Below are 24,977 nucleotides of genomic sequence, written 5' to 3'. Positions count from 1 at the left end.
GAGGCTTGGGGGACGGGGTGAGGGCTCTGGGGTGGGGCGGGGGAAGGGGTTCAGGGTGCAGGTTGCCCCGGGGAGAGAGGAGATGTCCAGCCCTCTGTCACTGCAGTAGCTTGGGCCCTGGGGTGGGTTGCCTGTCCCCCAGCCAGGCAGGTCCAGGTTAGGCTGGGTGGGGGCCAGGGAAGCGGTAGCTCTGGGCTGGGGATTGTGGGTGGGGGCGAGGTGCGCTCCTCCAGCCCTAGCATGGAGCTGCTGCAGCTAGGGGGAGGAAGAGGCCCCTTCTTGCTGGAGCTGGTGGGGAGAGGCGCTTTTGCCCCGGCTGGGGCTGATGGGCAGAAGTAACCCTGAACCCCAGTGCGGGGCTTGTTAGGCTGCATTTTAGAGGAGACTTAGGAGGCATCCTGTAGAATTCTGTACCAGGGAACTAATTCCCTTGAAATCCTGTGCAATGATAAAACAGCCAGAGAGAGTCCCCCGCCCCCGGCAAGGTATTTTCTATTGCATTATAGAGCCTGTTTCCATAACTGTCTGGTCTGACTGTCCAGTCCTGCCGTGGACCCGCGCCTGCGCCCGTTGGACCAGGGACTGTCTCCTTTGTTCTCTGTGTCTAGTAGGGCTGGCAAGCAATTAAAAGAATGAATTGCGATCGTTCACACAATGAATCGTGCTGTTAAACAATAATAGAATGCCATTTCTTTACGTATTCGTGGATGTTTTCTACATTTTCAAATATATGATTGCAATTACAACCGAGAATAGCAAGTGTGCAGTGCTAACGTTAGAGGTAATTTTGATTAAAAATATTTGCACTGTAAAAACCATTCACCTAATACAAGTGCTATAGTGCGAGCGCTTTATCATGAATGCTGAACTTGCACAGCTACAAAAAAATAACTGCTTTCAGAAATGAAGCAGGGTAGAACTTTAGTGCCTCCAAGTCCACTCAGTCCTACTTAATCAGGCGGTTGCTCAGGCACGCAAGTTTGTTTACATTTGCAGGAGAGGATGCTGCCTGTTTCTAGTTTACAGTGTCACCTGAAGGCGAGGACCAGTGTTTGCATGGCAGGGTTGTAGCCAGCACTACAAGATGCACTAAAGAGCCATAGACTCCTAGGGCTGGAAAAGATCTCAGGAGTTGAGTCCAGCCCCCTGCCCAAAGCAGAAGCAACCCCAACTCAGCCGTCCTAGCCAGGGCTGTCAAGACAGAACTTAAAAATCTTTAGGGCTGGAGATTCCACCCCCAGGAAACCCATCCCAGTGCTTCTCCGCCCACCCAGGGAAATAGTTTTCCTAATATCCAATTCACCTGTCCCTTCAAGCTTCAGCCACCATTGCAGAGGACGGGCGTCCGTCTGCTAATGGGCTCTGCTGGAGAACGATCCAAGGCAGAGCGGACCGACGTGTGTTCATTTGCATGATCTAAGTCAGTTGCTACCAGCAGAAGGTTGAGTTTCTTTTTGGTGGTTCGGGTTCTGCACTTTCCACATCGGAGAGTTGCTCTTTTAACACCTCTCAAAGTAGGGTCCACACCTCGTCCCTCTTGGATTTTGGAAGGCCCTTCAGGTTCTTAAACCTTGGGTGGAGAGATGTAGCTATCTTTGGAAATCTGGCACTGCAAGCTGTTGCTCGGCCATCACCCGAGTCTATTGTAACAAAATATGTGGCAAAATGCAGGTAAAACCTGGGCACGGGAGACACACAATTCTCCACCTCAAAGTTCAGTCACAAATTTAATTAATGCATTTTTTAAACAAGAATCGTAAGCATGGAAGCATGTCCTCTGGAGTGGTGGCTGAAGCATGAGGGGGCATATGAATGGTTAGCATATGAGTCAGCAGTATGACTGACGTTGGTGCGAAAAAAGCAGACAGGATTCTAGGATGCATTAACAGAAGTGTGGTGAGTAAGACATGAGAAGTCATTCTTCTGCTCTGCTTTGTGCTGATTAGGCCTCAGTTGGAGTATTGTGTCCAGTGCTGGGCACCACATTTCAAGGAAGATGTGGAGAAATTGGAGAGGGTCCACAGAAGAGCAACAAAAATGATTAAAAGTCTAGAAAACATGAACTATGAGGGACAACTAAAAGAATTGGGCTTGTTTAGTTTAGAAAAGAGAAGACTGAGAGGGGACATGATAGCAGTTTTCAAGTACCTAAAAGGGTGTTACAAGGAGGAGGGAGAAAAATTGTTCTCCTTAGCCTCTGAAGTCAGAACAAGAAGCAATGGGCTTAAATTGCAGCAAGAGAGGTTTTGGTGGGACATTATGAAAAATTCCTGCCTGTCAGGGTGGTTAAACACTGGAATAAATTGCCTAGGGAGGTTGGGGAGTCTCCATCACGGGAGATATTTAAGAGCAAGTTAAATAAACATCTATCAGAGATGATCTAGATAGTGTTTGGTTCTGCTGTGAGGACAGGGGACTGGACTTGATAACCTCTCAAGGTCCCGTTCAGTTCTACTGTTCTATGATATCAGGCATGTAAATACCTTGCAATGCCGGCTACAAAAATGCCACAAGAACACCTTTTCTCAGTTTCAGGTGATGCTGTAAACAAAAAGTGGGCAGCATCTCCTCTAAATGTAAATAAACTGGTTTATCTGAGTGATTGACTGAACAAGAGGTAGGACTGAGTGGACTTGTAGGCTCTGAAGTTTTACATTGTTTTGTTTTTGAGTGCAATGATGTAACAAAAACATCTGTTTGTGTGTAACATACACGTTCATGATAAAGAGATTGTACCACAGTACTTGTATGAAGTGAAATGAAAGATACAGTTTACTGGGTCATTTTTACAGTGCAAATATTTGTAATATTAAGTGGGTGCTGGACACTTGGTTGTCAGTGTAGTAAGTGAAATCAATATACTTGAAAAAGTAGAAAAACATCCAAAATATTGAATGCATTTCACTTGATATTCTGTCGTTTAATAGTGTGATTGATCGTGATTAATTTGAGTTAATTGGGTGCGTTAATGGCAATGAATTGACAGCCCTCATCTGTACAGCTCCCAGCACAATGGGGCCTGGGATTTGATTGGAGTTCTTAGACTTTTTTGCAAAGCAAATAATCTACCTGTGTCTGGATTAAAATGTTGTTATGTATAAGAACCCTAGCACACTAGGACTGCAAGGGACCTTGAGAGGCAGCGAGTCCAGCTCCCTGCCCTCATGGCAGGACCAGGCCCCATCTAGCCCATCCCTGGCAAGTGTCTGTCCAACCTGCTCTGAAATATCCCTAGGGATGGAGATTCCACAACCTCCGTAGGCTTCTCTGGGACTTGATGGTTTATGCAGCATGTCTGCTGCTCCCTGTATTTCAAGTGTGGGTAAACAAGGAAGCTGTCGGCAGCCGTAGGTGGCTGTGTCCATTCCCCTTTCCTCCTGGGCTGTGTCTACATTGGCACCCCTTTCCGGAAAAGGGATGCTAATGTAGCACGTTGGAATAGGCAAATAATAAGAAATCTTCCGGAAAAGGCTTTATTTTCCGGAGAATAACGTCTAGACTGGCACTTTTCCCCGGCTTTTCCCCAAGCCGGAAAAAAGCGGCAGCCATGTTAATGCAAATGCCGCGGGGGATATTTAAATCCCCCATGGATTTGCCTATTCCAACGTGCTACATTAGCATCCCTTTTCCGGAAGGGATGCCAGTGTAGACGTAGCTCTGGAGTCCTGGAGGAAGTGTCTGAACGGTGAGGGTCAGGTCATAGCAGCCACTGTGCTGAGAATCCTGCACTGCCACTGCCTAGAATCTCTCCACATGCCATAGCCACCTGGCTGCCTCCGGGGGAAACATTGGGTTCCAGCCAGTGCATCCCGTCCCAGATGGGAGAGAAGACCCTTGGCCCACTACAATGTTCCTGGGAACGTAGTCGGGCGCAGTGCGTAACGCTGACGTGTGCAGTGCCCGCCTCGGAGGATCTCTGAGCATTCCACAAACACACCACCGATTCCCGCTGCCACAGTAGGAGTGGAGAAGGGAAGGAAAAGGGGCCCAGGGGTGTATTGGGTTTGTAAGAGTGGGATGCATTAGGGATAGGAAAGTGTAACCGTGCACGTGGTTACTCACAGGCTGCCAGTACGCACAGGGAGCCAGCTTAAAAGCCGCATCCCTGCACGCACCAGCTCCCAGGGAGCCTCACCCCACGTTGCGGCCTCTGCATCAGAGGCGGGAGTGGAGGGTGGAGGGAAGTGGGAGCCGCTACATGTGGTGAGGCAGCTTAAAAGCCGGCTCTCCACATGGACCGGCTCCCAGAGAGCCAATTCCCCCCACCCCGCGTATAACCGTGTGTCCACTGAAAATGTCAGCAGCTCCACGGTTACTTACGCCAACCCATTGTAACGGCCCTAGTCTGCATGGCTGTGCACCCCTAAGTGTCCCTCTGGTGCGTCCCCTTCGCTGCTCCCCAGGTTACGTGCTGTAGGTGAAAAACCCCATCCCACAATGGTTGTCCCTCCGAACTGGGCTGATGGCAGCGAGACTCTCGTTTGTATCTGTTCTGTTGCCTATTTTCTTTCCGTTTTCAGTCTGTGGGGGCTTCTCTAGGGGCTCTTGGTCAATTTCTGGCTTCCTTAAGAAGTCAGACTGTGCAGGACTCAGGGCCCGGCTGTATTGGAAGCAGTGTGGCACTCTCCTGGGACAGCTTCTTTGGGGAAGGGCTGCGAGAGGGGTGCCCCCAGCACTGCTGGAGCTGTCTTGCCCCATACACACTGCTTGGAGCAGAGCCATTGCCGCGTCTGATAAGATCGTCTCTGCGCCGGCCGCCTGATGCTTCCTGCTGGAAATCTTCAAAGGCCCAAATGTCTCTCGTTGAGCCGATGCGAGTGAAGAAGGGGGGGGCTCGGGGCAGCTGCTGGATAAGATCACAATTTTCTCCTTGTCTGATTGCGAGCGGCTTATCTGTGTTTCACTGTTGTGCCTCTTCCCTGCCTACAAAGCTCATCTTCGTTCCCTGCCTTCCTTCCAGAGGGTCGATGAGTGGATGGCGAAGGAAGGCCTCTTAGATCCCAGCGTCAAGTCGATTTTTGTCACCTGCGGAGACTGGGATTTGAAAGTAATGTGAGTATGGCCGGGGCAGGTGCCCAGGGCTTTGTACTGCATGCAAGTGGGGGGTGTTTCCTCCGCTCCTATTGGCTGGTGCTGTGGAATGAGGCGAGTCACTTCCCCCACCGATTGGCGGGGAGGGACAGAGCATGTGGATTATTCCTGTCCCTTAGTTCTGCGGGGGCGTGGCTCAGGTCAGACACCCACCTGCCTTCACAGGGGCTTCAGGGGATGCTGAGAAACCCCCATGGTCCCTCCAGACCAGCCCCGATTCCAGCAGCATGCCCTGTCTGCCTCCAGCCCCGACTGCTACCCGGCAGGGGCTCGGGCTGTCCCTGGTCTCGGCCCCTGGGGTGACCCTTGAGGGCCAGGCGTGGTCCGAGGTGAGAGCAGCCAGGGGAAGGGGAGGAAGACTGACCAAGGAGAAACGTGTTGTGCTTGGGCACTGGGGAGGGTAGCAAGCCCACGCCCCTGGAAGGATATAAACTGTGAACATCAGGGTGGTTCCTTTTTTATCCGTGATTGACGATCTGGTGAAGGCTGAAGGATGTTCCTCCTAACCCTTGTCACGGGCGCCTGGAGCCACACCCCTCTCCTGAGGGTGGCGTGTGGTAGGCTTCCCCTCCCTGGAGCCTGGGTCCACGTGCAGCCGCACTCCGTGGGGGCTGGCGAGTGCGACCGTGGCATGCAGGAAGAGGGCGGGGACGGGGGCTGCACAGAGGTAGGGCAGTCGCTGGCCGTAGGCTAGCTCTCCGAGGCAGGCCCTTCTCTCTCTCTTCCCCCCGGTTGCTGCCAGGCAGTCGTGTAAAAGGAGCCTAAAAGCGCAGGCCCCGAGCTGGCGTGCTAGATGGGGCTGCTATGGTTACAGGCTGGCTGGTGCTGCAAGTGGCCAGGCAGGCGGCGATGTCGCCATTTGCACACGTGCGTGTCACTGCACGCTGGGTTAAAGAGGGGCCCTCGCTGTCTCCGAAGGAAGTGACTGGAGCCCTGAACTCAGCGGGGTGCCCAGCATGTCTCTGCGGCTCTTCATTGCTGACGTGCTCGGCACAGGGCGCCGGTTTTACCGCCTGGATCAGGCCCAGGCATGGCACAGCACCGCTGACCGACACGGCTTGTGAGTTGAGCTGGGCTTGGCTTTGGGACATCCCTCCCCTGGTGCTAAGGTTCAATAAAACATCCGCGGCCCTGGGGAAAGCTCCCTTGCCCGTCCGGGCTTGGCGGCACTCTGATTAGTGAGTTCTTGTGAAATGGGGCCTGAGGCTGCGGCAGGAGCCTTGCGGAGACAGCAAACGAGCTCTCATCCAGGCAGGGTCATTGCTCTCTTGCCCTGTGTCGACAGCGTGCGCTATCAGGGCTGTGCTGAGGGTTTACTTGGCCGAGGGACGAGACTGGGTGATCGGTTAACCGGTTACTGGTAAGCATCACTCTTAACGGGAGATCCTTACCAGTTAGCCGGTACCCAGAACAGCGCTGTGGGTTGAGGGCTGCGCTAATCCAGCCTGCCCTCCCCGCGAGCCCCCATCTAATTGGTTAACCAGCTAACTCCAGCGTTTAACAGGTTAACCCATTGAATGGGCTTTTACATCCCTAACTTGGACACCCGTCCCCTGGGAGCGCTGCTGCGGGGTTTAATTTCCATGTGATTTGATATTCTGGGCACCTCCCGTGCGCGCAGTCCCACTGTCCTCTTCCTGCTGGTGTGTGTCGTACGCGGGCGCCCTCTGCCGTGGGCCTGACCCACCAGAGTCAGCCCCTCCCATGGGAAGGAAGGAGCCACCGTGGGGTGAGCGGGTCTCCCTCCGCCGGAGATGAAGCCTCTCTGCGAGCTGGCCAGCGTGCTGGTGACGCGGCGCGGTCTCCTGTTGGGAGCGCGGGTCCCCAGAGGGGCGCGGGGCATGGGAGGAGTGGTTCAGTTCTCGGCCTGTCGTTCTTTAACCATTCACACGAGGATTTTGTGTCAGCCTCTGCGGGGCACAGCGGAACGTGCCTTTCATGCTCCCAGCCTCGCCGACACGGCCTCTGCCTGGAGCCGGCGAGCGAGCCGCACGCCAGGCCGCAGCGGCGCCAATTGGACACAGCCGCGTAGCGCGTCATGTCTGATTAGCGGCGTGCCGGGGGACGGGGCGTGAGTGAGAACTCACTGCCAGCGCAGGCTTGTCTCATTTCCTATTACTTTTATCCATCACCTCAAATGCCAAGTCTCCCCCCTGAAGTAATTAAGTGTGCCTGAGTTCCGACACATTGCCAAATAGGGGTTAGCACGGCAGAACGGAGTAACGTCTCTCTCAGCAGTGACGGCAGCGAGCGCCGGGCCGCATGCAGCTTCTGGACTGCAGCATCCCCAGGAAGCGTTCCAACGACTAGCCTGGTGCTGCCGGGAGGGGTTCCGGGAAGGGCTGCCCCTTGGGCCTGGCTCTTCTCTGGTGGGCAAAGGAGCTGGCCACCTGTCCCAGCGTCGGTGGGGTGCAGCGCTCGCTGTGGAGCACCCTGGCAGCGTTAGCGGGCGCTGAAATCCTTGCACTCCACACTAGTAAAACTAGGTCAGACGCCGCTGAGCGCACATGCAGCCCTGCACAAGGAAGGGGCGTGTGTTTGAGGCTATGGCGGACGTTTCCGCGCGTCCCCCTCTTGGTGGACATAGTGAAATACCCTCTTGGGTGCATAGCCCTTTAGCCACCGTCTCCCTCGACAGCCCCCGGGCGCCTTCTCACGTGCCTCTGCCCACAGGTTCCTTCAGCTCTCTGCCGAAGCCAGGCCCCGTCTGGGGAGGAGCGTGGCAGCTGTCTGGGCTAGCTGACCTGCAGCCAAGGGGGCGTGAACCAGACTAACCTGCCGTTGAAATGACAAGGGGAATCGGCCAGACATGGAGCTTGGCCAGGACACCAGAATGAACCCCACTCGCGCTGGTGGAAGTCGGGATAGGGCCAGAACCTCAGCCCGTCGGGCAGCACAGTGCCCCTAGCCTCAGGGCCGTCTCCCTCAGGAGAAGAACGCCACCTGCTGAGTTAACACCACCATGTCACGCAGCGTCTCCTCACTTCTGAACTCGGCAGCAGGCCGAGCCAGGGTTTGGCCTGGCTTCCCACCCCATGGCGCCCCTCCTCAGGCGTCTGTGTCAGTGAAACGTGCCGCTTCTCCGGCACCTTTCGCCTGCGCGGCTCAAGTGCAAACCCGTCGAGGCCATCTCTGCCCGGGGGCAAGCACCCGCCTTTTACCCAGCCTCCCTCTACAGCGCGCTGGTCTCCTTTCCCACGAGGGGGAACGCGGGAGAGCCCCAGGCCTCGGACCCCCTGCAGCCCGATTTCATCCCCTAATGGCCCCTCCCCACTGAACGAGGCCCAGTGGGCATAGGACGATGGAGGGGAGGGGATGCTAAGCAGGTCCCTGCTGCAGGAGTTATAACACCAGACGTGCGCTGGCTCCCTCCCTGCCACCTGGTACAGGCACGGGGCTGGCAGGCAAGCAAGCAGGCTGGGCGGCAGCAGCTGTGGGTAGGAGGGGCAGTGCTGGCGACGGGGACCGGGTGGTAAGTACAGAACAAGCCAGGTGGGAAAAGCCAGCAGCGGGCTGGGGCTGCCTGCCCAGCCCAGAGGAGAGGTGTGGAGCGGCGCAGGAGTCCCTGCGGAGCAGGCAGCACCGTGTGAATGTGGGAAGCCCTGCTGCTTGGGGCTTGGACCTCTGTGATTGGCTTGCAGCCTCTCCGGTGACACGGGATCACTTGGCTCCCAGCCCTCGTTTCTCTTGGGAGCTGGAGCTCGCTTGACGGGCCCCCGATCTGGGCGTTTTCTGTTCCCTCCGCCTTCGCCAGCCACGGACGGGGATCGCAAGCACCCAGAGGCGGGGAGGGCCCCACCGCCACTCTGCAGAGCTCTGACGGGCCGCGGAGTCAGCGCGCGCAAAAGGGGAGCAGCGCTGTGCTTTGCCGAGGTGGCTCAGTGCTCTAGCAGGGATGGAGCGCCACGCTGGAAGGGGGGCTGGCAAAGGAGACGCTGGTCCTGTCTTTGTGTTTGGATCGGCTGCTGATGAGCACGAGCCGGGCTGGAGAGGGAGAGACGGCTGTTCTCCTTCCACCTCTCCCCTTCCCTCTTGTTAAGATGCAATTTCTTTAATGAGGAAAACCTCTTGAGTGGGAACATCACCTTTCTGAAGGCTTGTCCTGACAAGGCAATTCAAGCCGACAGTCACACATCAGCTTCAACAAATACGAGTCACTCATTATAAAACCTCCCTCCTCCCTCCTCCCATAGCTGTGTAAGACTCTCTGTCCCCAGACAAGGAAACGAATCCTGCTCCTGCGCTTGAATACATCATGACAGTAGTGGTTCTAATGAGAGAGGGCCATTCGTTCTGGGTGTAAAGTTCCCGGTGCCGGCACAGAAATGTTACTAATTAAAGAAGAGCTACCTGAAGCAAAGGATGAAAGCAGCCCCAGACCTGCCAAGCTAAAACACGCGAGTGAGGATACAGCCTCGTTAGGCGCACAGGCCCTTGACGAGAGAATTCCTTTCGCCACTTGCCAGGCGCGCCTTGAAGAGCTGCAGGGGCGTTCAGACCGGGTAGAAGCAGGCCCGGGTTCAGCCGCATTGCACCGGAGATGTAACTTGCACCGGGGATTAAGTGAGAAAACGTGCCCTGAGGTAGCATTTGACGACAAGTGTAACATCTGCCATGGGGGGTCAGAAAGGAGGAGCAGCTTGTGGGGGGTGATTTCCACGGAACTGGGCAGTGCTTGATTCTTGGCAGAGGTGAGGTCTTGTTCTGTAAGCTCCTTGGGGCAGGGGATTGGGGCTAGCATATTTTCCCTCTTCTAAAGTGCTGTCTTTTCTGTCGGGATGTGTGCACCCCATTGCTTCTCAAGCCTTCGTGGATATATCCGTGACCACCCGCCTGGCCTAGAGAAGTGTTCTCCCCCTTTTCTAGGAGTGAGCCACAGTGAGGCTAAATGCCATGTCCAAGGTCATCCGCAAAGTCTGTGGCAGAGCTGAGAATTGAGTCCCAGTATAGAGCTGTAGCCACAAGCCCATTCATCATGTCACTGAGGGGTGGGGAGTCACCAGGTCCCACGCTCCCCTCCACAGCCAGACATGTCTCTCAGCGAGCAAATCGAACAGGGACACAGCATAGCACAGACTTGCTGTTAACACAGGAACCAGGAGCTGTCGGGACAATCGAACTTGGGGGTGTCCTGCATCCTAAGCCAGTGGCGACTCACTCACGCTCTCAGCAACCTGCCCTAGCTCTGCAGGCCCCCCCGCCGCCTCCTTTGTCCAGCTTCCTGGGCAATAGGTGTCAGCTGAATGCATCTCCCCCCTAGGCTCCGGTTACAAGCCAGCCTGAGCCATTGTGTAGTGCTGGCCTGGACAGCCGGGAGCATCCTCCCTCACTGAGAGTCACACCCAAACCTCCCCTCCCCGGGAAACTGACACACACAGTTACTGCAGAACAGCACAGGACAGTAGGACACTCATACAACAGAGCGAACACTGTCCCCCCGCGTCACAGCATGGTGACAGCATTACACTGCGGTAACAAGCACATCAGGCCCCTGAGCATCCGGGGAGCGGCGCCGGCGGAGGCATTGCTGGCTGGTGTGCTCCGCAGCGGAGATGCTGACATAACGCGCCGCGGCGGGTCCACGGGGACGAGTCCACTGGGCAGAGAGCCACGTGCACAGAAGTTTTGATTGTGTGAAGTACGTGGCCAAAGGCAAGCGCTCTCCGCGATGGCGGTGGGACGCAGGGAAGTGGCTTGAAGTGTTGACAGCCCCAGTGCTCTTCTTGGGATGCACGCTGGTGAGCTCTTCGCAGCAGAAGCGGCCCGTGGCTCTGTCTGTTTCAATCTCCTTCGGCGAGTCGTGTGGCCAGTCAGTGGCACAGGAGAGCACACAGGCCCTCGCGGGAACAACAGCAGCCTGCCTCGGCGCGCTCCGGGGAGGAATGCTCTGCCTCTCTCAGAGCTGGGATTTAGCAGTTCTGGCGACAGCACCTTTTAGCCTTTGACCTCTAGAGGCTTGGGCTGGGATCCTGGTTTGGTCGTGAGGGAAAGCGACGGGATGGTGGCCGCGTTCCTCCGTGGGCGGGCTAGTCTACGTGGCAGTCTGTGATTGGCGGGGTGCTCGTAGGCCACGGTTCGGGCGCATTGACAGGGCCTGGTGCCGGCAGAGCTTGGGGTGTGGCAGGGCAGCGGGGAGGTGCGCACAGGCTGAGAGCAGAGCAGCATCGGCAGAGCTCGTAAGGGAGCCTTCCCACAGGCTCGGTTCTAGGCCTGCGGCGAGTCCTTCCCCGTCCGCTGAGCAGCAGCAGCACTAGCCAAACGCGCGTCCCCCTCAGCATGGCCCTTCGTCCCCCCTCCCAGGCTGTCTGAATACCGCCAGCACGGAGACCACATGCACATGCAAGGGCTCGGGCTCTTCGTCCGGGGAGTGCGTGTGCCTGTGAAAGCTACAGCGAGGGAGCCGACTGACATCGGACAGCCACATCCTCTGAGACAGCTTCCAGGTGTCAGCTTTGTCCTCAGGGCGTCCCGCCTCTCTCTCTCCCCATGCCTAGGAAGAGCAATTGTGTAATGCTGGGTGGGGAACCTCAGGCCAGGAGCCAGATCCGGCCCCCGAGGCTCAGGGCTTCTCGCTTGTGTGCGGCCCCCGACCCAGCACAGGTCCCCCACCCTGGCGTGATGGTACTGCCTTCCCGGTGGCGTGACCGCCAATGGCTTGGCCCGGCTCCTCTGGCTCGGGGACCTCCGGAACGGAAAAGGCTGCGCTGCACTCCCGTCCCTCCTGCTCTGCGGTCGCCAGGCAGTCAATGAGGCTGAACAGCTTGCCACTCGGACGCGGGCTTGGCAGAATTTTGTCCTTGTCTCCACCGCCGGCGGGGGCCCGTTCTCCGGATGGGCCCCGCGCCCTCCAGCCCTTTTCTCTTCACGCTCCTCGGTGAGCCGCCTCCCATCCGTCTCGGTGCTTTCCCTGCCGAGTGCTGGTGCCTGACCCGCCGCCTTGCACCCTGAGATGAAGAGCGGATGCTCAGGGCCCTTTAGGGTCCAGGATGGAGAGGTAGCCTCCCTCGTAACTAGCTGTGCCTGGCCGGGGCGCCTGCCCCTTGCTGAGCCGAGCTCTCCAAAGACTGCACCCCCGACCCAGACTCAAAACGGCTGCTCGCGACACACCGAGCAGACAGGGAGGGAAGAGGGCTACAGCGTTACGACGGGCTGCAGGGGAAGTTCACTCCGCCCCAGGTCGCATGATTGGGCACCAGCATTCCTCGGTCCTTTGGCTTTCTCCTCCCTGCTCTCCACAGCGCCCTCCTTCGGACGTGCCCCGAGTAACCTCCTCCGTGGCCGCCTCTCTCTGCACATTGGACCGTGGAGCCGGCTGAGCCAGTGCTGGGTTGGTCTGTCAGGCGGCCAAGAGGAGGCCCTTAGGCAAACGGGCCATGTACGTCCTCTTCACGCCGCAGGCTGGGGGAGGTTGCCTTGGCCTCTCCTGCATGGCGGCGTGCTGCGCTCCCTGCTCTGGGGGCCCCCTGGCGATCCCGTGGCGATTCCCTTCCCAGTGGCGATCCTGATTCCTCCCAGCATCTGCATGCCATCCCTTGGGTTTTAGAGAGCCCATGAAAGGGAGCTGCCCCTGCCCGTAATTCCGGGAGAGTCTGGCTTGTTTGGTGAGGTTTAATCTCTCCAGCCTCTCTCTCTGCTCGGAGGGTGAAGTAGCGCCCGTCAGAGCACGGCCCTTGTGGGGGGAAGCCCGTTCCTCTCCCGCGTGACACGACTCCCGAGTCGCTCAGAAGGAAATCCGCCGGCGTCCTGTGCGGAGATCAAGGGAGCGTCCGAGGCCGGCCGGCCGGGTGTGTCTCTTTCATCTGGCGACGCTTACGCTGTGTGACGCGTCGGGAGCCAAACCGGCTTCCGCTGCGCCGGGGCCTGAGCAGGCGTCCCGGGAAAGACTGATTGCCGTTGGCTGGCAAGGGAGCCGAAGGAGGGCTCGCGGGTCTTGCGTAGCAGGCCCATGCTGGGTGGCCGGGGGCGGTGAAGGGAGGCACCCGACCCGTCAGCGTGTTGTGGAAAACCCGTTGTCCGGCTGCCGCGTTTCAGGTGTAGCCAGCCTGCCCAGGCCACTGGCCTTGTGGAGTGTTCCTGCCCCGCGCAGCGCACGAGGCCGGCCCAAGGAGCACACAGGGCGGGCGCTGTGAGCAGCTCGGCCCCCGCGTGGGGGGCTGTCAGTGGTGTGGGGTTTCATGGCAGGCCGCTGTGCTTACGGAGAAGAGGCTCATGGCGCAGCCACAGGACGAGACCGTGGCGCTTGAAAGCTGAGCGCTGCGGCGCCGGTAGCCACAGGTCCCCGGGGTGGCTGCGGCCGGAAGCAGACAAACAGTGTAAGGAGCTCTCACCTGTCCCGGGGGGGGCTGGCTAAGGTGGAAATTAGAAGAGGGGGGTGGTTAATTCCCACCTCAGTGGCCAGGGGCCGCAGACTCTGCCTTGCCCCCGAGATGTTCCTTGAGAAGCTGGGAAGGTCTCTGGGGGTGTCTCCGGGTGCCTGCCAGTCCCTTTTCACTGCCGCCTGTCTCTCTGTTCAGAGAGTGACAGCGGCGTGACACTGTGAAAATAATTACTAACAAATCACCGGGCTGACTGCAAACAGCTCGCTCTCCTCACAGGCATGTCAGGGAGCATTAGAGCAGGCCTGCAGGAGCCGTCCCCGTCCCCGTCCCCGTCTCTCTCCCTCCTTCCGTCCACCCCTTTCCCCGGGCGTTACGCCTGGTAACGGCGCTGTCAGCAGGGGCGGGGGGCAAGGGTGGTAAAGCCAGATGCAAACACTCTGCCGCTGAGCTGGCCCTGGAAGAGCCCCCCCCTTCAGCGGGGGCCGGGTCTCCTCTCTCCCCCCGCGCTCCTGTAACACCAAGGACAACGGCTCTTGCTGCCTGCGAGTTGCCAGGAATTTGGGTGCCCCTTTATTGGCCCTGTAGCCAGACCCAGTCTCTGCCTTGGTGTGCTTAGTCCAGGCAAGCCGCAGGCGGGTGGGTGCGGGCGCGTGACTGGCTGGCTCCGTGGGGCAGCGTGCCGTGGGACGTGGTGGCGGCGCTGTCCCCGGGAAGGCCCGGCGTGTGAGCTCCGCTGAAGGCAGCATGGCCAGTGGTGGGCAGGGACGAGCTCGGGACGGACGGACACTACGGCGATGGAGGCGCGCGCGGAGGCCAGCGGGTCCGCATGGAGGCCGGCGGGTCGAGCCGCCATTGGGTGTTCCCGAGTCCGTCTCGGGGCGGAGTGAGTGGAGCTGGGCCGGGGGGCTCAGAGGGGAGGAAGCTGAGTTGGTCGGTGAAGGCTACCCCTGGGTGGTGGCTGCCTGCGTGTGGAGCGGGTGCCGGGGGCGGGCGCACTTACCCTCCCACTATGCGCATCCGCCCTTGTTTGCTGGGTGGCTGCGGGGGAGCTACAAGGCGCGGGGCCCCGTGTGCGCAGTTTGCGGCTGGGAAGCCGTGTCCCCAGGAGCACTGGGCCCGGGTGTGGCTGCCGCTGTATACGGGCTGGCGCTGAGGGAACGCAGCCTCTGCCCCACCTGGGTGCTCTGGCGAGCCAGGCAGCCGTGGCATGGGCCCCGGGGCCGTCTGTCCCGCACACGCCTTCCTGCGGCTTCTCTGCGGCGCTGGCTGCTCGCGGGGCCTGAGGCCGGGCCTCGGCGGATAGCGGATGGGAGGGTGCGTGTGGTGGGGAAAGCAGGGAGGCCTTTGGGATCCTGGTCCCTTAGCTGCAGTCGCCGGCTCCAGCCAGCACCCCTCCCCCCGCTCTGCCCCCTTCCCGGGTGATTCTTCCGACTGTCAGATGGGTAAGTAATGTGGCCGGCGTGTCTCGCTCCATGCGGTGGTGGAGGGGGAGGGCCGGCGCTTCGGGTGCTTGCAGAGGCCTCGCGCTCAGCTCATACAATATTTATACAGGGGCTGGGAGTCGGCGGCGGTGACCTGGCAGGTCGCGCAGTTAAAGAGCTTCTGCCCCCCCTTGCATTCTAATTGCTGCACTTGTCCTTTGCTCTGCAGACTCTGCCCACGCGGCGGCTGGTGAAGCACATGCTAATGGCAGCCGCTCGGCGACGGCGGCGCTCTGCAGGGAACGCCAAACTTGTTTACGCTCACACCGAGCTAAACGGGGCTTTGCGCGCCCATGGACAATCAGATTCACCCGCTAGCCGGGGGGGGGGGCGGAGCAGCGGGCAGGAGACGAGGACGCTGGCGGGGTAACCATGCTGCTTAGGGATCGCCTTCTGCCTTGCCTGGCGCAGGTGAGAGACGCTGTTCTGGTGAGAAGCCCGTCTCTGCTGGCTTTCCTCCCCGCCTGGCGTTGCTCCAGCTGCCTGCCGGGCCGGCGCACAAGCTGGGCAGGAGAGGGGAGCCTGGGTGGCAGCGGAGATGAACTCGCTGTGCAAAGGGCCGTGCCAGAGGAGGGCCTTTGTGTCGGGTTCAGGGGGGCAAAGGAAGCGCCTCTTCTGTGGTAGCTCATGCGGTGCTACTGCGGGGAGAGGAGGGCAGGTACATGCACAGGCCAGGAGAACTCTTGGTGAAGGGGCAGAAATGCCCCCCCTTCCGCCAGCAGCTGGGCGCGGGGCGTCCCTAGAGCGGAGCGTCTTTCCTGCTGAAACAGCTCCCCCCGCTGAGCCCACAGGGACCGCGCAGGCCCCCGGCCTTCAGTGGAAGAGCTGGGGGGAGTTTCCTGGTGTCCCTTTTCCGCCGGGGCTCCACGTGCCCCCAGGGACTCGGTGTTCAGCGCCTGCCAAGGGAGAGCCGACAGATTTCAGCGTCCCCTTAGTTAGTTCTGCTGTTGGCCGCTCCTCCCGGGCTGAGTTCTCTCCAGGTCACTCGACAGCTGCCACGGCCTGTCCCTTGTCTGCGAAGGTTTCGTGCTCACCCCACAAGATCTACATTCCTCAGAGCTCTCTGAAAAACTCCCCCCGGCGCGGGATCTGGCCCTTGTCGCGAATGGTTTTATGAGCCCTCTGGCTAGCCGCTGTCACGTCCCCCGTCTGCGGGAGCGGCTTTCGTCGTGGGGCTCACGATGGCCGGAGAACTGGGGCTTTGCCGGCAGATCCTCCGTTTCCAGCGTTTTCCAAAGCAACTTTTTTGTTCTAATCACATCGTGAGTTTCTACTTCACGTGTCTCCGTGTGGCGGCGCGTCGGGGTTCCCCTGCCTCCTGCACCCCCGTAGTGCCACGGACAGACTCCACCAGCCAGTAGAACAGAGGCAGTTTATTGCTTCTCCAGGATACAGCACAGCACAGATGTCATCTGGTCACAGGGCAGGCCTAGGATGCCTCAGCCCCCCTTGAGATGGGGGAGCCTGGGCCCCTAAATCCCAGTGCCTTTCCCTAGGCTGCTTCCTCTATGATCCCAGACAGAAACTGCCCAACTTCCTACCCTGCCCCCTGCACTCCGCCTTCCTCCCTTTGTTCCTCTCCCTGGGAGGTAGCCGGTAGAACAGGTTACCTACCTGACCCATCAGCTACTCGGCTGGGCCATGGTACAGACAGCAGCCAGTGGGGGTCACCCACGGCCCCAGCCTAGCAACCAGCAAGGTACCCACACTGCGTCACAGTCCGACACTTCCTGTTCACGAAGTCCCTCAGCTTGTCATGGGTTTCCTGAACCCTCATCAGTCCTGAAAAAAACCCGCAATCTCCACCCAGAGATTCTGAAGCCGGGGTAGGTTTTGGGTTACGTGTCTCAATATCCAGCCTCTTTCTGAGAAGTTACCTCATTCTGCGTGGCCCCGGCTGCCCCTGTGGCATTGCTCAGAGATGTTCCGGGCATTGCAGCTAGCAGAGCTGGCCGTCAGGATACACTTTTCCCAAACCCTGCGCTTTGGTTCATGCCCTCGGGCAGGTGCTGCCAGAGGCGACGCAGTTCTGGCTTCAGCCTCGGGCCTGGCTGTGACGCGCCTTCTCCCCAGGATGCTGCTCGGGAATCACCTGGAACGGATCACCCAGAGGGGCGTGACTGGAAGACGGAGCAACTACTCATGGGAGGTCTTTGAGATGTGTGTCCCTGGGGCCGCACCGCTTCCCTCCCTCCTTTTCCTCGGCTTCGGCGTTTTCTTTCATGAGACTAAGTGGCAGAGAAGTAACCGTGGATGGTTCAGCCCGGCACTGGGTGCCCTTGCTATTGGGCACGAGGATTCCTGGGAGGCATGCGTGGGCCAAACGGGGGTTGCTCCTGAAAATCCCCATGCACCTGAAGTGGAGCAGCCATGGAGATACGCATCTCACCAAACTCCAGCTCTCCCTCGCAGCCCCTGGACCTACCTTCCTCGATTTGGAATGGTGCAGAGTTGCTGCTGGACTGCGGTGCACAAGCCCAGATCCATGGTAATGTTCTTCGGTAAATGAAAACCAAACCCCCATTTTGATCTCCCTTCCACCGATACCTCATTGACTTCCCGTCCCAGAACTAGGCCCAGCAAACAGAGCCACGAGTCTGCGAAAGAGACGCTGCTGAGCGTTCGCACGTGGATTTAGTGCGGTGTCGCTTGGATGCAGTTCTCGATGAACATTCTCCTCTGAGCTCTGAACACCTGCTGCGCTGCAGCCCTGCTTTTAGCTTGGAGGTAGCAGCACCGCTCGGCTCCGGACAAGGCGCCTACCAACGAAGGGCTGGATCCTTCGAGTACCTCCGGATCTCGCTAGACTGAATGGCAGCTCCGGGCAGGCTGGCTTTTCTGGGGGAGGCCCGGAACTAATGAGTTGGATGGCGACTTCTCAAGCCTGCTGCCTTTGTGCATTCACCAAGTGGCGTATGAATCGCTCAGGGTACGTCTACATTACAGCGCTAATTCGAACTAACTTATTTCGAATTAGTTAATTTGAAATAAGCTTGCCGACGGCTGGATCCGCGCGGGAGAGGAGCGGCGGCGGCGAATGCCGACGGCTGGATCCGCGCAGGAGAGGAGGAGGAGGAGGGGCGGCGGCGAATGCCGACGGCTGGATGCTCGCGGGAGAGGAGGGGCAGCGGCAGCGGCAAATGCCGACGGCTGGATGTGCGTGGGGGGGGGGCAGGAGGAGGAGGGGCGGCGGTGGCATCCGCGTGGGAGAGGCGGAGCGGCGGCGAATGCCGACGGCTGGATCCGCGCGGTAGAGGAGCAGTGGCGAATGCCGACGGTTGGATCCGCGCGGTAGAGGAGCGGTGGCGAATGCCGACGGTTGGATCCGCGCGGTAGAGGAGCGGTGGCGAATGCCGACGGCTGGATCCGCGCGGTAGAGGAGCGGTGGCGAATGCCGACGGTTGGATCCGCGCGGTAGAGGAGCGGTGGCGAATGCCGACGGCTGGATCCGCGCGGTAGAGGAGCGGTGGCGAATGCCGACGGCTGGATCCGCGCGGTAGAGGAGCGGTGGCGAATGCCGACGGCTGGATCCGCGCGGTAGAGGAGCGGTGGCGAATGCCGACGGCTGGGTCCGCGCGGTAGAGGAGCGGTGGCGAATGCCGACGGCTGGGTCCGCGCGGTAGAGGAGCGGTGGCGAATGCCGACGGCTGGGTCCGCGCGGTAGAGGAGCGGTGGCGAATGCCGACGGCTGGATCCGCGCGGTAGAGGAGCGGTGGCGAATGCCGACGGCTGGATCCGCGCGGTAGAGGAGCGGTGGCGAATGCCGACGGCTGGATCCGCGCGGTAGAGGAGCGGTGGCGAATGCCGACGGTTGGATCCATGCAGACTGGCTGGCTAATGGGCGTCTTGTCCAGTGCTGTCGTGGAATCCCAAGCAATGGAAACCACAGCCCGTCCCTCCGGCCATCTGGCAGAAACCCCCTGCAGCTGTAGAAAAGTGGCTCCCAGGACAAGCTGTGGAGGGGACAGGATGGTTCTAAATGTGAAGATACTAGCAGAGAAGAATTGCTCCAGCCTGGGCTTGTTGGCCTCATTCAGTTAAGGATGAAGGGGAAACGAGCACACGCCAGGGAGGGGGGTCGTGCCGAAATTGTTTCCCCTCTCGGGCACTTGGCCCCTGATCTCATGCATCACCACACCTCCCCAGGCCCTCGGGGACACTGGTGTCTCCCCACGCTATGTTGTGGGCTCTGCCTTGCCTGCCGCCTCCTGCCTCTCACTCTAATGGGGCCTGGATGCCTGGGCGCTGCTGGCCAGCCCTCGTTAATGTCTGGAGGCGGCAAGTTGACTTTTGTAGGGAAGATTTTCAGTGACGTTCATCTTGTGTGTGTCATACCGGACTCGGCCGCCCGCTGGGGCCTTCGGAAGGCACCTTGTCCCTTTTCAGACTCCTTACCAGGAAGGTACGTGTCTGTCTGTCTATCTGTCCCTCCAGAAGGCCCATTGGGTGCCTGGCACCCAGGCATGTGCCGGGGTGTGGCTGCTGTTGGTGCTCTGGTGCGGCCGTGTTGCTGGAAGCACAGTGGGGTGAAGCTGGGTGCCAGCCGGGGCTGGTCGCAGAGAGAGCGTTTGGCGAAGCCCCTTGCGAGGATGGGAGGGTCTGACGGAAACGCTTTCGAAACGAAGACGCCGCTGTGGTGCGGTTGGAATAATAGGCCTGGTGTCCCAAAGGTCTGCCTGTGGCCCCGATTGCTCCCCCCTCTCTCCAGGCACTCGGATCCCCTTGGCCGTCCGACACCATTCACTGCCTGTTGGTCGGTAGCTGTGCCGCCCCAGCCCCTGCTTCCTGCCACACCATCCCGGTTCCAGGACTGCAGCTGCCAGCCCAGCAGCCACATTTCTGAACGGGGGCCCCAGCTTTGAAAAAGAGCGCGAGGAGCCCTGGCAGCCGTAGCTGGTGGCTCTGTCTCCTCGCCGTAGCCCAGCCGACGCCGGGCTGCCGGATTGAAATTCATTAGTGTTCCCTGCCAGTCGGCAGAGGCCCGGGCTGTCTGCTCCCATACCTGGCTCTCGTGTCCCTGCTGCGTGCGCATCCACGTGCAGGGCTGATGGGCAGCGTCACGGCGTGCGGTGCTGACTGGTTCGGGGGTGGGGAGGGTGAAAATGCTGTCGCGGGTTGGCATGAAACCAGAGTGCTCTCTGACCCTGGCCAGCGTGGCGTCTTTCCCCAGCTGCTTAGTGGAGGGCAGGTGGGAAAGGCTGATGGCAGATGGGTGTGTGGCGTTGGAGCCACACAGTACGGGAGCCTCCACGCCGGATCGCTCCTGTGAGGGGGATATCCCGCAGATGTGCGTGTAACCCAGCTACGAGGCGTTGTGCTCCGATTGTAACTGGGACTGCCCAGGCCTGACCCGCTCAGCTCCACTCTACAACAGGTCTCGGAGGTGCTAGCGGCTCTGTCGTCACTCGGGCGGTCACATCCCGCGCCAGCGGTTAATCATGAAGCCACACTGAACTGGTGAACCAGTTAAGGGGGGGCTGCTCCAGCCTAGCTGGGCTGGAGACATTTCCCCCCCCACGGCGTGGCCAGGCGGGAGCGGCCCCTGCCTGCAACGTGCTGGGCTCTCCGTGCACAGGGTCTGCTCCGGCCCCCACCAGTGAACCGGATCCGTAAGCATCACGCTAGTTGGTTCTCATTGGCGCCTCAGGGGAAGGAGCATGCCGGAGCAAAGCGCCCTGCCTCCCCATCTCCGGAGTTCCCACGTGGGCAGGAGGAGCCCCAGCCCTGCCTTCGGCCCTGAGTTTGCACGTGGTTTGTGGGCTCTCAGGTGTGGGCCTGGCCCGTGCGGGGGGGCAGCAGCACCCCCGGGATTGTAGGCCGTTGGCTTTAGGCGCAGCCTGGGGAGGGAGCACAGAGCCGCAGGCTCTGCATGCCAGGCGAGTCAGAGCTGTTTCCCTCCTGCTGGCTGGAAATGCACAGACCAGCCTTGGCCCTTCTGCTCTGTACCTGTCAGCAAGCCCCCCCCCTCCCACACACACACACTCGGCGCAGAGACCGGGTGGAGTCGAAGTGCGCTGCCCCCGCCTGTCGAAACAGCTCCCTGCCCGGACTGGTGCAGGCGTGAAGGCAGAGCACCCCCCTGGCAGTGAGCCCTGCCGGAGCTTCCAGGCTGGGTGCCTCGGGAGCCCTTGCCCGGGACACCACGGCCCCGGCGTGCTGCGTGACGTTTGCTCTGCACTTCCTGTGGCGTGCCGTGCTTTTCACCACTCCCCGTGCGGCCGAGTCGCAGTGAGCAGCGTCCCTTGGGCAGAGGGCGCTCTCCGCGCCGGCTGAGTGTTTCGGACCAAACGCTGGGCCTGTGGAATCGGCAGAGGGCATGCGGTGCAGGCTACGGGTACCACGTGTAGGTGAAGGCCTAGGCTCTCTCCAAACATTTCCATGCAAATGTAAACATGCTCAGTTCATCAGCTTCTATCATAAACTTGTGTAAAGGCTGCGGGCTACACACACAGAAAGAAAGGGACCCAATAGCAGTAAAGAAGCAAAAGATCATTCGCTTTTTTGTGACGTGCTAAAACATACAGTGAATAAGGATCTGAAACTATGAAGCTATATAATAGTGTAAATAAGTGTGTAGCTACCGCGTACCCTCCTACATGGCAAAAAGGTGTGCGAAATGTCGTCTCACGGCTCTAGTTACTTGTGAACCGACATGGTTTTAATGCTGCACCCACCCACTGCGTGTGTCTTTCTTTAGAAAACAGCGCAGCACAGGTGGTGAAGTAGAACAAATGGAGGATTGAAATGGCTTTGGTTTCAACGAGTCCGCTCTGAGCCGAAATAAACCCGCTGTGGGATGTGGAGGTGCTTCGGATGGTTTTAAACTCGCTCCTTCTGTTAAACCGGTGCAGCTTTCTAGTGTAGACAGGCTCTTCGCTGTCCACGCGGTTCCTGGTCAGACGGGGCTCTTTTCCCCGCACTGTGCACCCTGTGTTAGGAAGGGAGGTGTGCCCAGACCTTCCCCGTTGGGCAGGCTTCTGAAGGGTCGGGTCCCGCAAGGGGACGTGCGGCTACCCCTTCTCCTCGTGCACCGAGGAGAGTCCGCCAGAGATCGGCTGCCACCCTGGGAGCTATAGGCGTAGGCTGCCCCACCGTAGGAACTCCTCACTCTGTGTTCTGCAGGGAGCCGTCAGGCCGTGTCTGGGTTGCCCTGCTCTTGTGTGCGGTGTTCCAGATCCCCCTGCCCACGCCGTCACCCTGCACGGAGCACCCAGGCTTGTTGCTTGGGTCAGCTCTGCCAGTTTCCCTCGGGAAACGCTCGGCGCATTGGGAGAGGAAGCGGCCTGATGGGGCATGCGAGGCTGGAAGAGGCTGAGGGCTGCTGCCATCTCCTCTCCAGCACTGGCTAGGCTGGAATGGAAGCCCTCTGCGTGCGGTGCACAGTGCGGCCTGCGGACGGGGGGCTTCAGAGGCTGAGACCAGGTCTAGACGATGGAGATGCAAGTCCCTTTATCTTTCCCCGAAGAGGGACGTGTTCTTCTCCCCGGCTCAATCTCAACGCACCCTGGGGAGCAACTGGTCCAATTCCGTTGTCTGCTGACACCCTGAGCCCGGAGGCAGGTGGAGGTTAGCCAGCGCCCATTTGCCGGGAGACTCCAGCATTAATTTTTTATATACTAGGATCACCTGCGTGACTGAATTCAATTATCTCCCCCCGTGCTAATGCGGTGGCTCATGAGAGAGGCTAAGGAACCTGTTGCAATGTGAAACCCCTATTTCTCGGCTTGACCCCCTGGATAATTAGGGTTAAATGGATACGCTATCGCGCCCGTCACACCTTTTATCTGCCTCTGTTTGTACAAGAGGATACAATGGTGGGGGAAGGACCCATCTGTGTCCTGCGCTAGCTCCCCAGCCGGAGATAAAAGGTGTCAGGAGCGCGATAACGTCCGAGCCCTGCGTGCCTCTATTGTTGCTCAATTTGCTAGTTTTTAATCCCCTCTTTCTTTCTTTCAATACCCCTGGTCATATTTTAGCTCCATGCCGTCGCATAATGACGCCCTGCTAAGTATGTGCGGAGATAGGCGATTCTGGCTGACAGCCCTGCCTGATAACCAAATTCCTGCCCATCCATCACTCGCCGGCCCCCCTTCGCTCCAGGGCCGTTTATCACCACCCAGTGCCGTGTCTTCCGGCTTGGCTCGCCCGCTTCCCGGGGAGGGCTCCCGCCATGTGCCCTCGCCTCCCGTTTGCATGCTGCTCCTCTCTCAGCCCCGTTTACCGGGCAGCACGACGGAGCAGGGCTGGCGTGGGAAGCGGAGCTGAAGCAAGACTGGGAGCTTGGCTTGGCTGGCGGAGGGCAGCGGGCCACCCACGGCCTTTCGGCGCATGTAGATCCCTCTGCTCTGAACCCCTGGCAGCCCCAGGCAGGCTGCGTTTAGAGCCGCTGTGGGGAACGGCAGGCGACCCTCTAGGCCGGCGTGTGCGGAGCCACGGGTCTGCTCTAGCGCGGCTGGAAGAAGGTGGGCCGGGCGGGGTGTTTCAGGTGCCAGCAAGGCCAAGGACCGTGCTGTGTCAGTCCGGGGCCCGCGGGTCATGGCTGCAGGCTCCCTGGCGGGTTGTCCTGTCGCCATGTGCGCGGGGCAGGCTGGGAGAGGGGTTGCGTCCCACTTGCTTGGGCCCTGTGGAGAAGCCGAGCCGCACAGCCTGCCCCGGGCGAGCCTGGCTCGACGTGTTAGCCGCAGGCGCAGAGCTCACGGGAAGAGAATGCTGCTCTGCCCTTGCCAGCGCCTGAAACCGGCCCCTGCCCCTTCGGCAAGCAGGGACCCTGCCCTCCGGACCAGTGGAGTGCGGGCTCTGGTCAGCGGGTGGGGAGCAGACCCCCAGGGCCACCGCGCCTAGTGCTCACACCGTGGGGCGCTCTGCCGCCTGGGCGCTCACGTGGCCGAGGTCCTGGGTCCGATCTGGTCCATAGAACTGTTGCCATCCCCATGGGGACGTTGGGCAGCTCAGAAGAACTAGGCTGACCCTGGGAACGTCATTGGCTTGAACTGGGGCGGGTTGGGCCCGCTGTGACTCAGTGCCCCTCGGGGGCTGTTGGCTCTAGAGGGGGCCTCGATTTGGCAAGGCACCTGCTGGGCTCCGGCTCAGGCCGGCGTGGCAGTGTGAGCCCTAGTCCTTGCACAATGGGAGGGAGTGAGCCCGGGGCGTTTTCAGGGCAGCTGGCTCGAGGCCTGGCCAGAGAGGAAGGGGCTGTGTGTCTCGCTGCTGCCCTGCCAGCTCCTCTCGACAGGCTCCGGGGGGCGGGGCCCTGTCTGGGGCACCTTTGCGCCTGGTCCCGAAAGGCGGGAGGGGGAGCCCACCGCAACGCAGTCAGCGCTGCTCTCGGCCAGAGCCGGGGCTGGGGTGGCCACTGTGCTGCTTGGGAGCCTGAGGGGGCGCAAAGAAGAGCAACCAGAATGATGAAAGGTCCAGAGAACATGGGCTAGGGGAGGCTGAAAGAACTGGGCTTGTTTAGTTTAGAAAAGAGCAGACTGAGGGGGGACATGAGAGCAGTTTCTCAAGTATCTAAAAGGGTGTGACAAGGAGGAGGGAGACAAATTGTTCTCCTTGGCCTCTGGGGATAGAGCAAGAAGCAATGGGTTTAAACTGCAGCAAGGGAGGTTTAGGTTGGACATTGAGAAAAACTTCCTGCCTGTCAGGGAGGTTAAACACTGGAATAGGTTGTCTAGGGAGGCTGTGGAATCCCCATCCCTGGGGATATTTCAGAGCAGGTTGGACACATGCCTGCCAGGGCTGGTCTAGCTGGTGTTGGGTCCTGCCATGGGGGCAGGGGACTGGACTCGGTGGCTCTCGAGGTCCCTTCCCGTTCCAGTGTGCTGTGATTCTATGTGCACGTGGCTCTCCTGAGTCTCCGTGGATCCCGTCTGTGGGCTGGGATGTTCCCGCTCTCCAGCGGAAGAGCCCCTGTGCAGCGCAGGGCACGGCGCCAGCCACAAACCAGCAGGCCTGCTGAGTACCTCGTGGCAGATGGGATGGGCAAGGAACGTGACCGACGCCCCTGGGGAGGCCCCGCTGAGTCGCACACGCTGGATCCGGCCCCGAAGGCTGACGCACTGGGCCGTGGCAGCAGCTTCCCCAAGCTGGG

The 24,977-nt window shown here is 59.8% G+C and overlaps 1 protein-coding gene across 4 annotated transcripts in view; it reads left to right on the top strand.

Annotated features, from left to right (window-relative positions):
• The window catches only part of ERI3 (ERI1 exoribonuclease family member 3), a 187,263-nt gene that overhangs the window by 46,609 nt on the left and 115,677 nt on the right, over positions 1-24,977 (top strand). For all 4 annotated transcript variants that reach the window (XR_012905823.1, XM_075935805.1, XM_075935806.1 and 1 more), the window contains exon 5: positions 4,961-5,052. Coding sequence is in view for 3 of the 4 variants with exons in the window: in XM_075935805.1 (XP_075791920.1) it covers positions 4,961-5,052 (92 nt within the window). In the remaining variant the exon portion in view is untranslated. The remainder of the gene's footprint in view (positions 1-4,960; positions 5,053-24,977) is intronic.

The sequence above is a fragment of the Pelodiscus sinensis genome, chromosome 9 (assembly GCF_049634645.1).
Source record: "Pelodiscus sinensis isolate JC-2024 chromosome 9, ASM4963464v1, whole genome shotgun sequence".
In the NCBI taxonomy this organism is placed as follows: domain Eukaryota; kingdom Metazoa; phylum Chordata; order Testudines; family Trionychidae; genus Pelodiscus; species Pelodiscus sinensis.
This window is presented reverse-complemented; position numbering and strand designations above follow the sequence as displayed.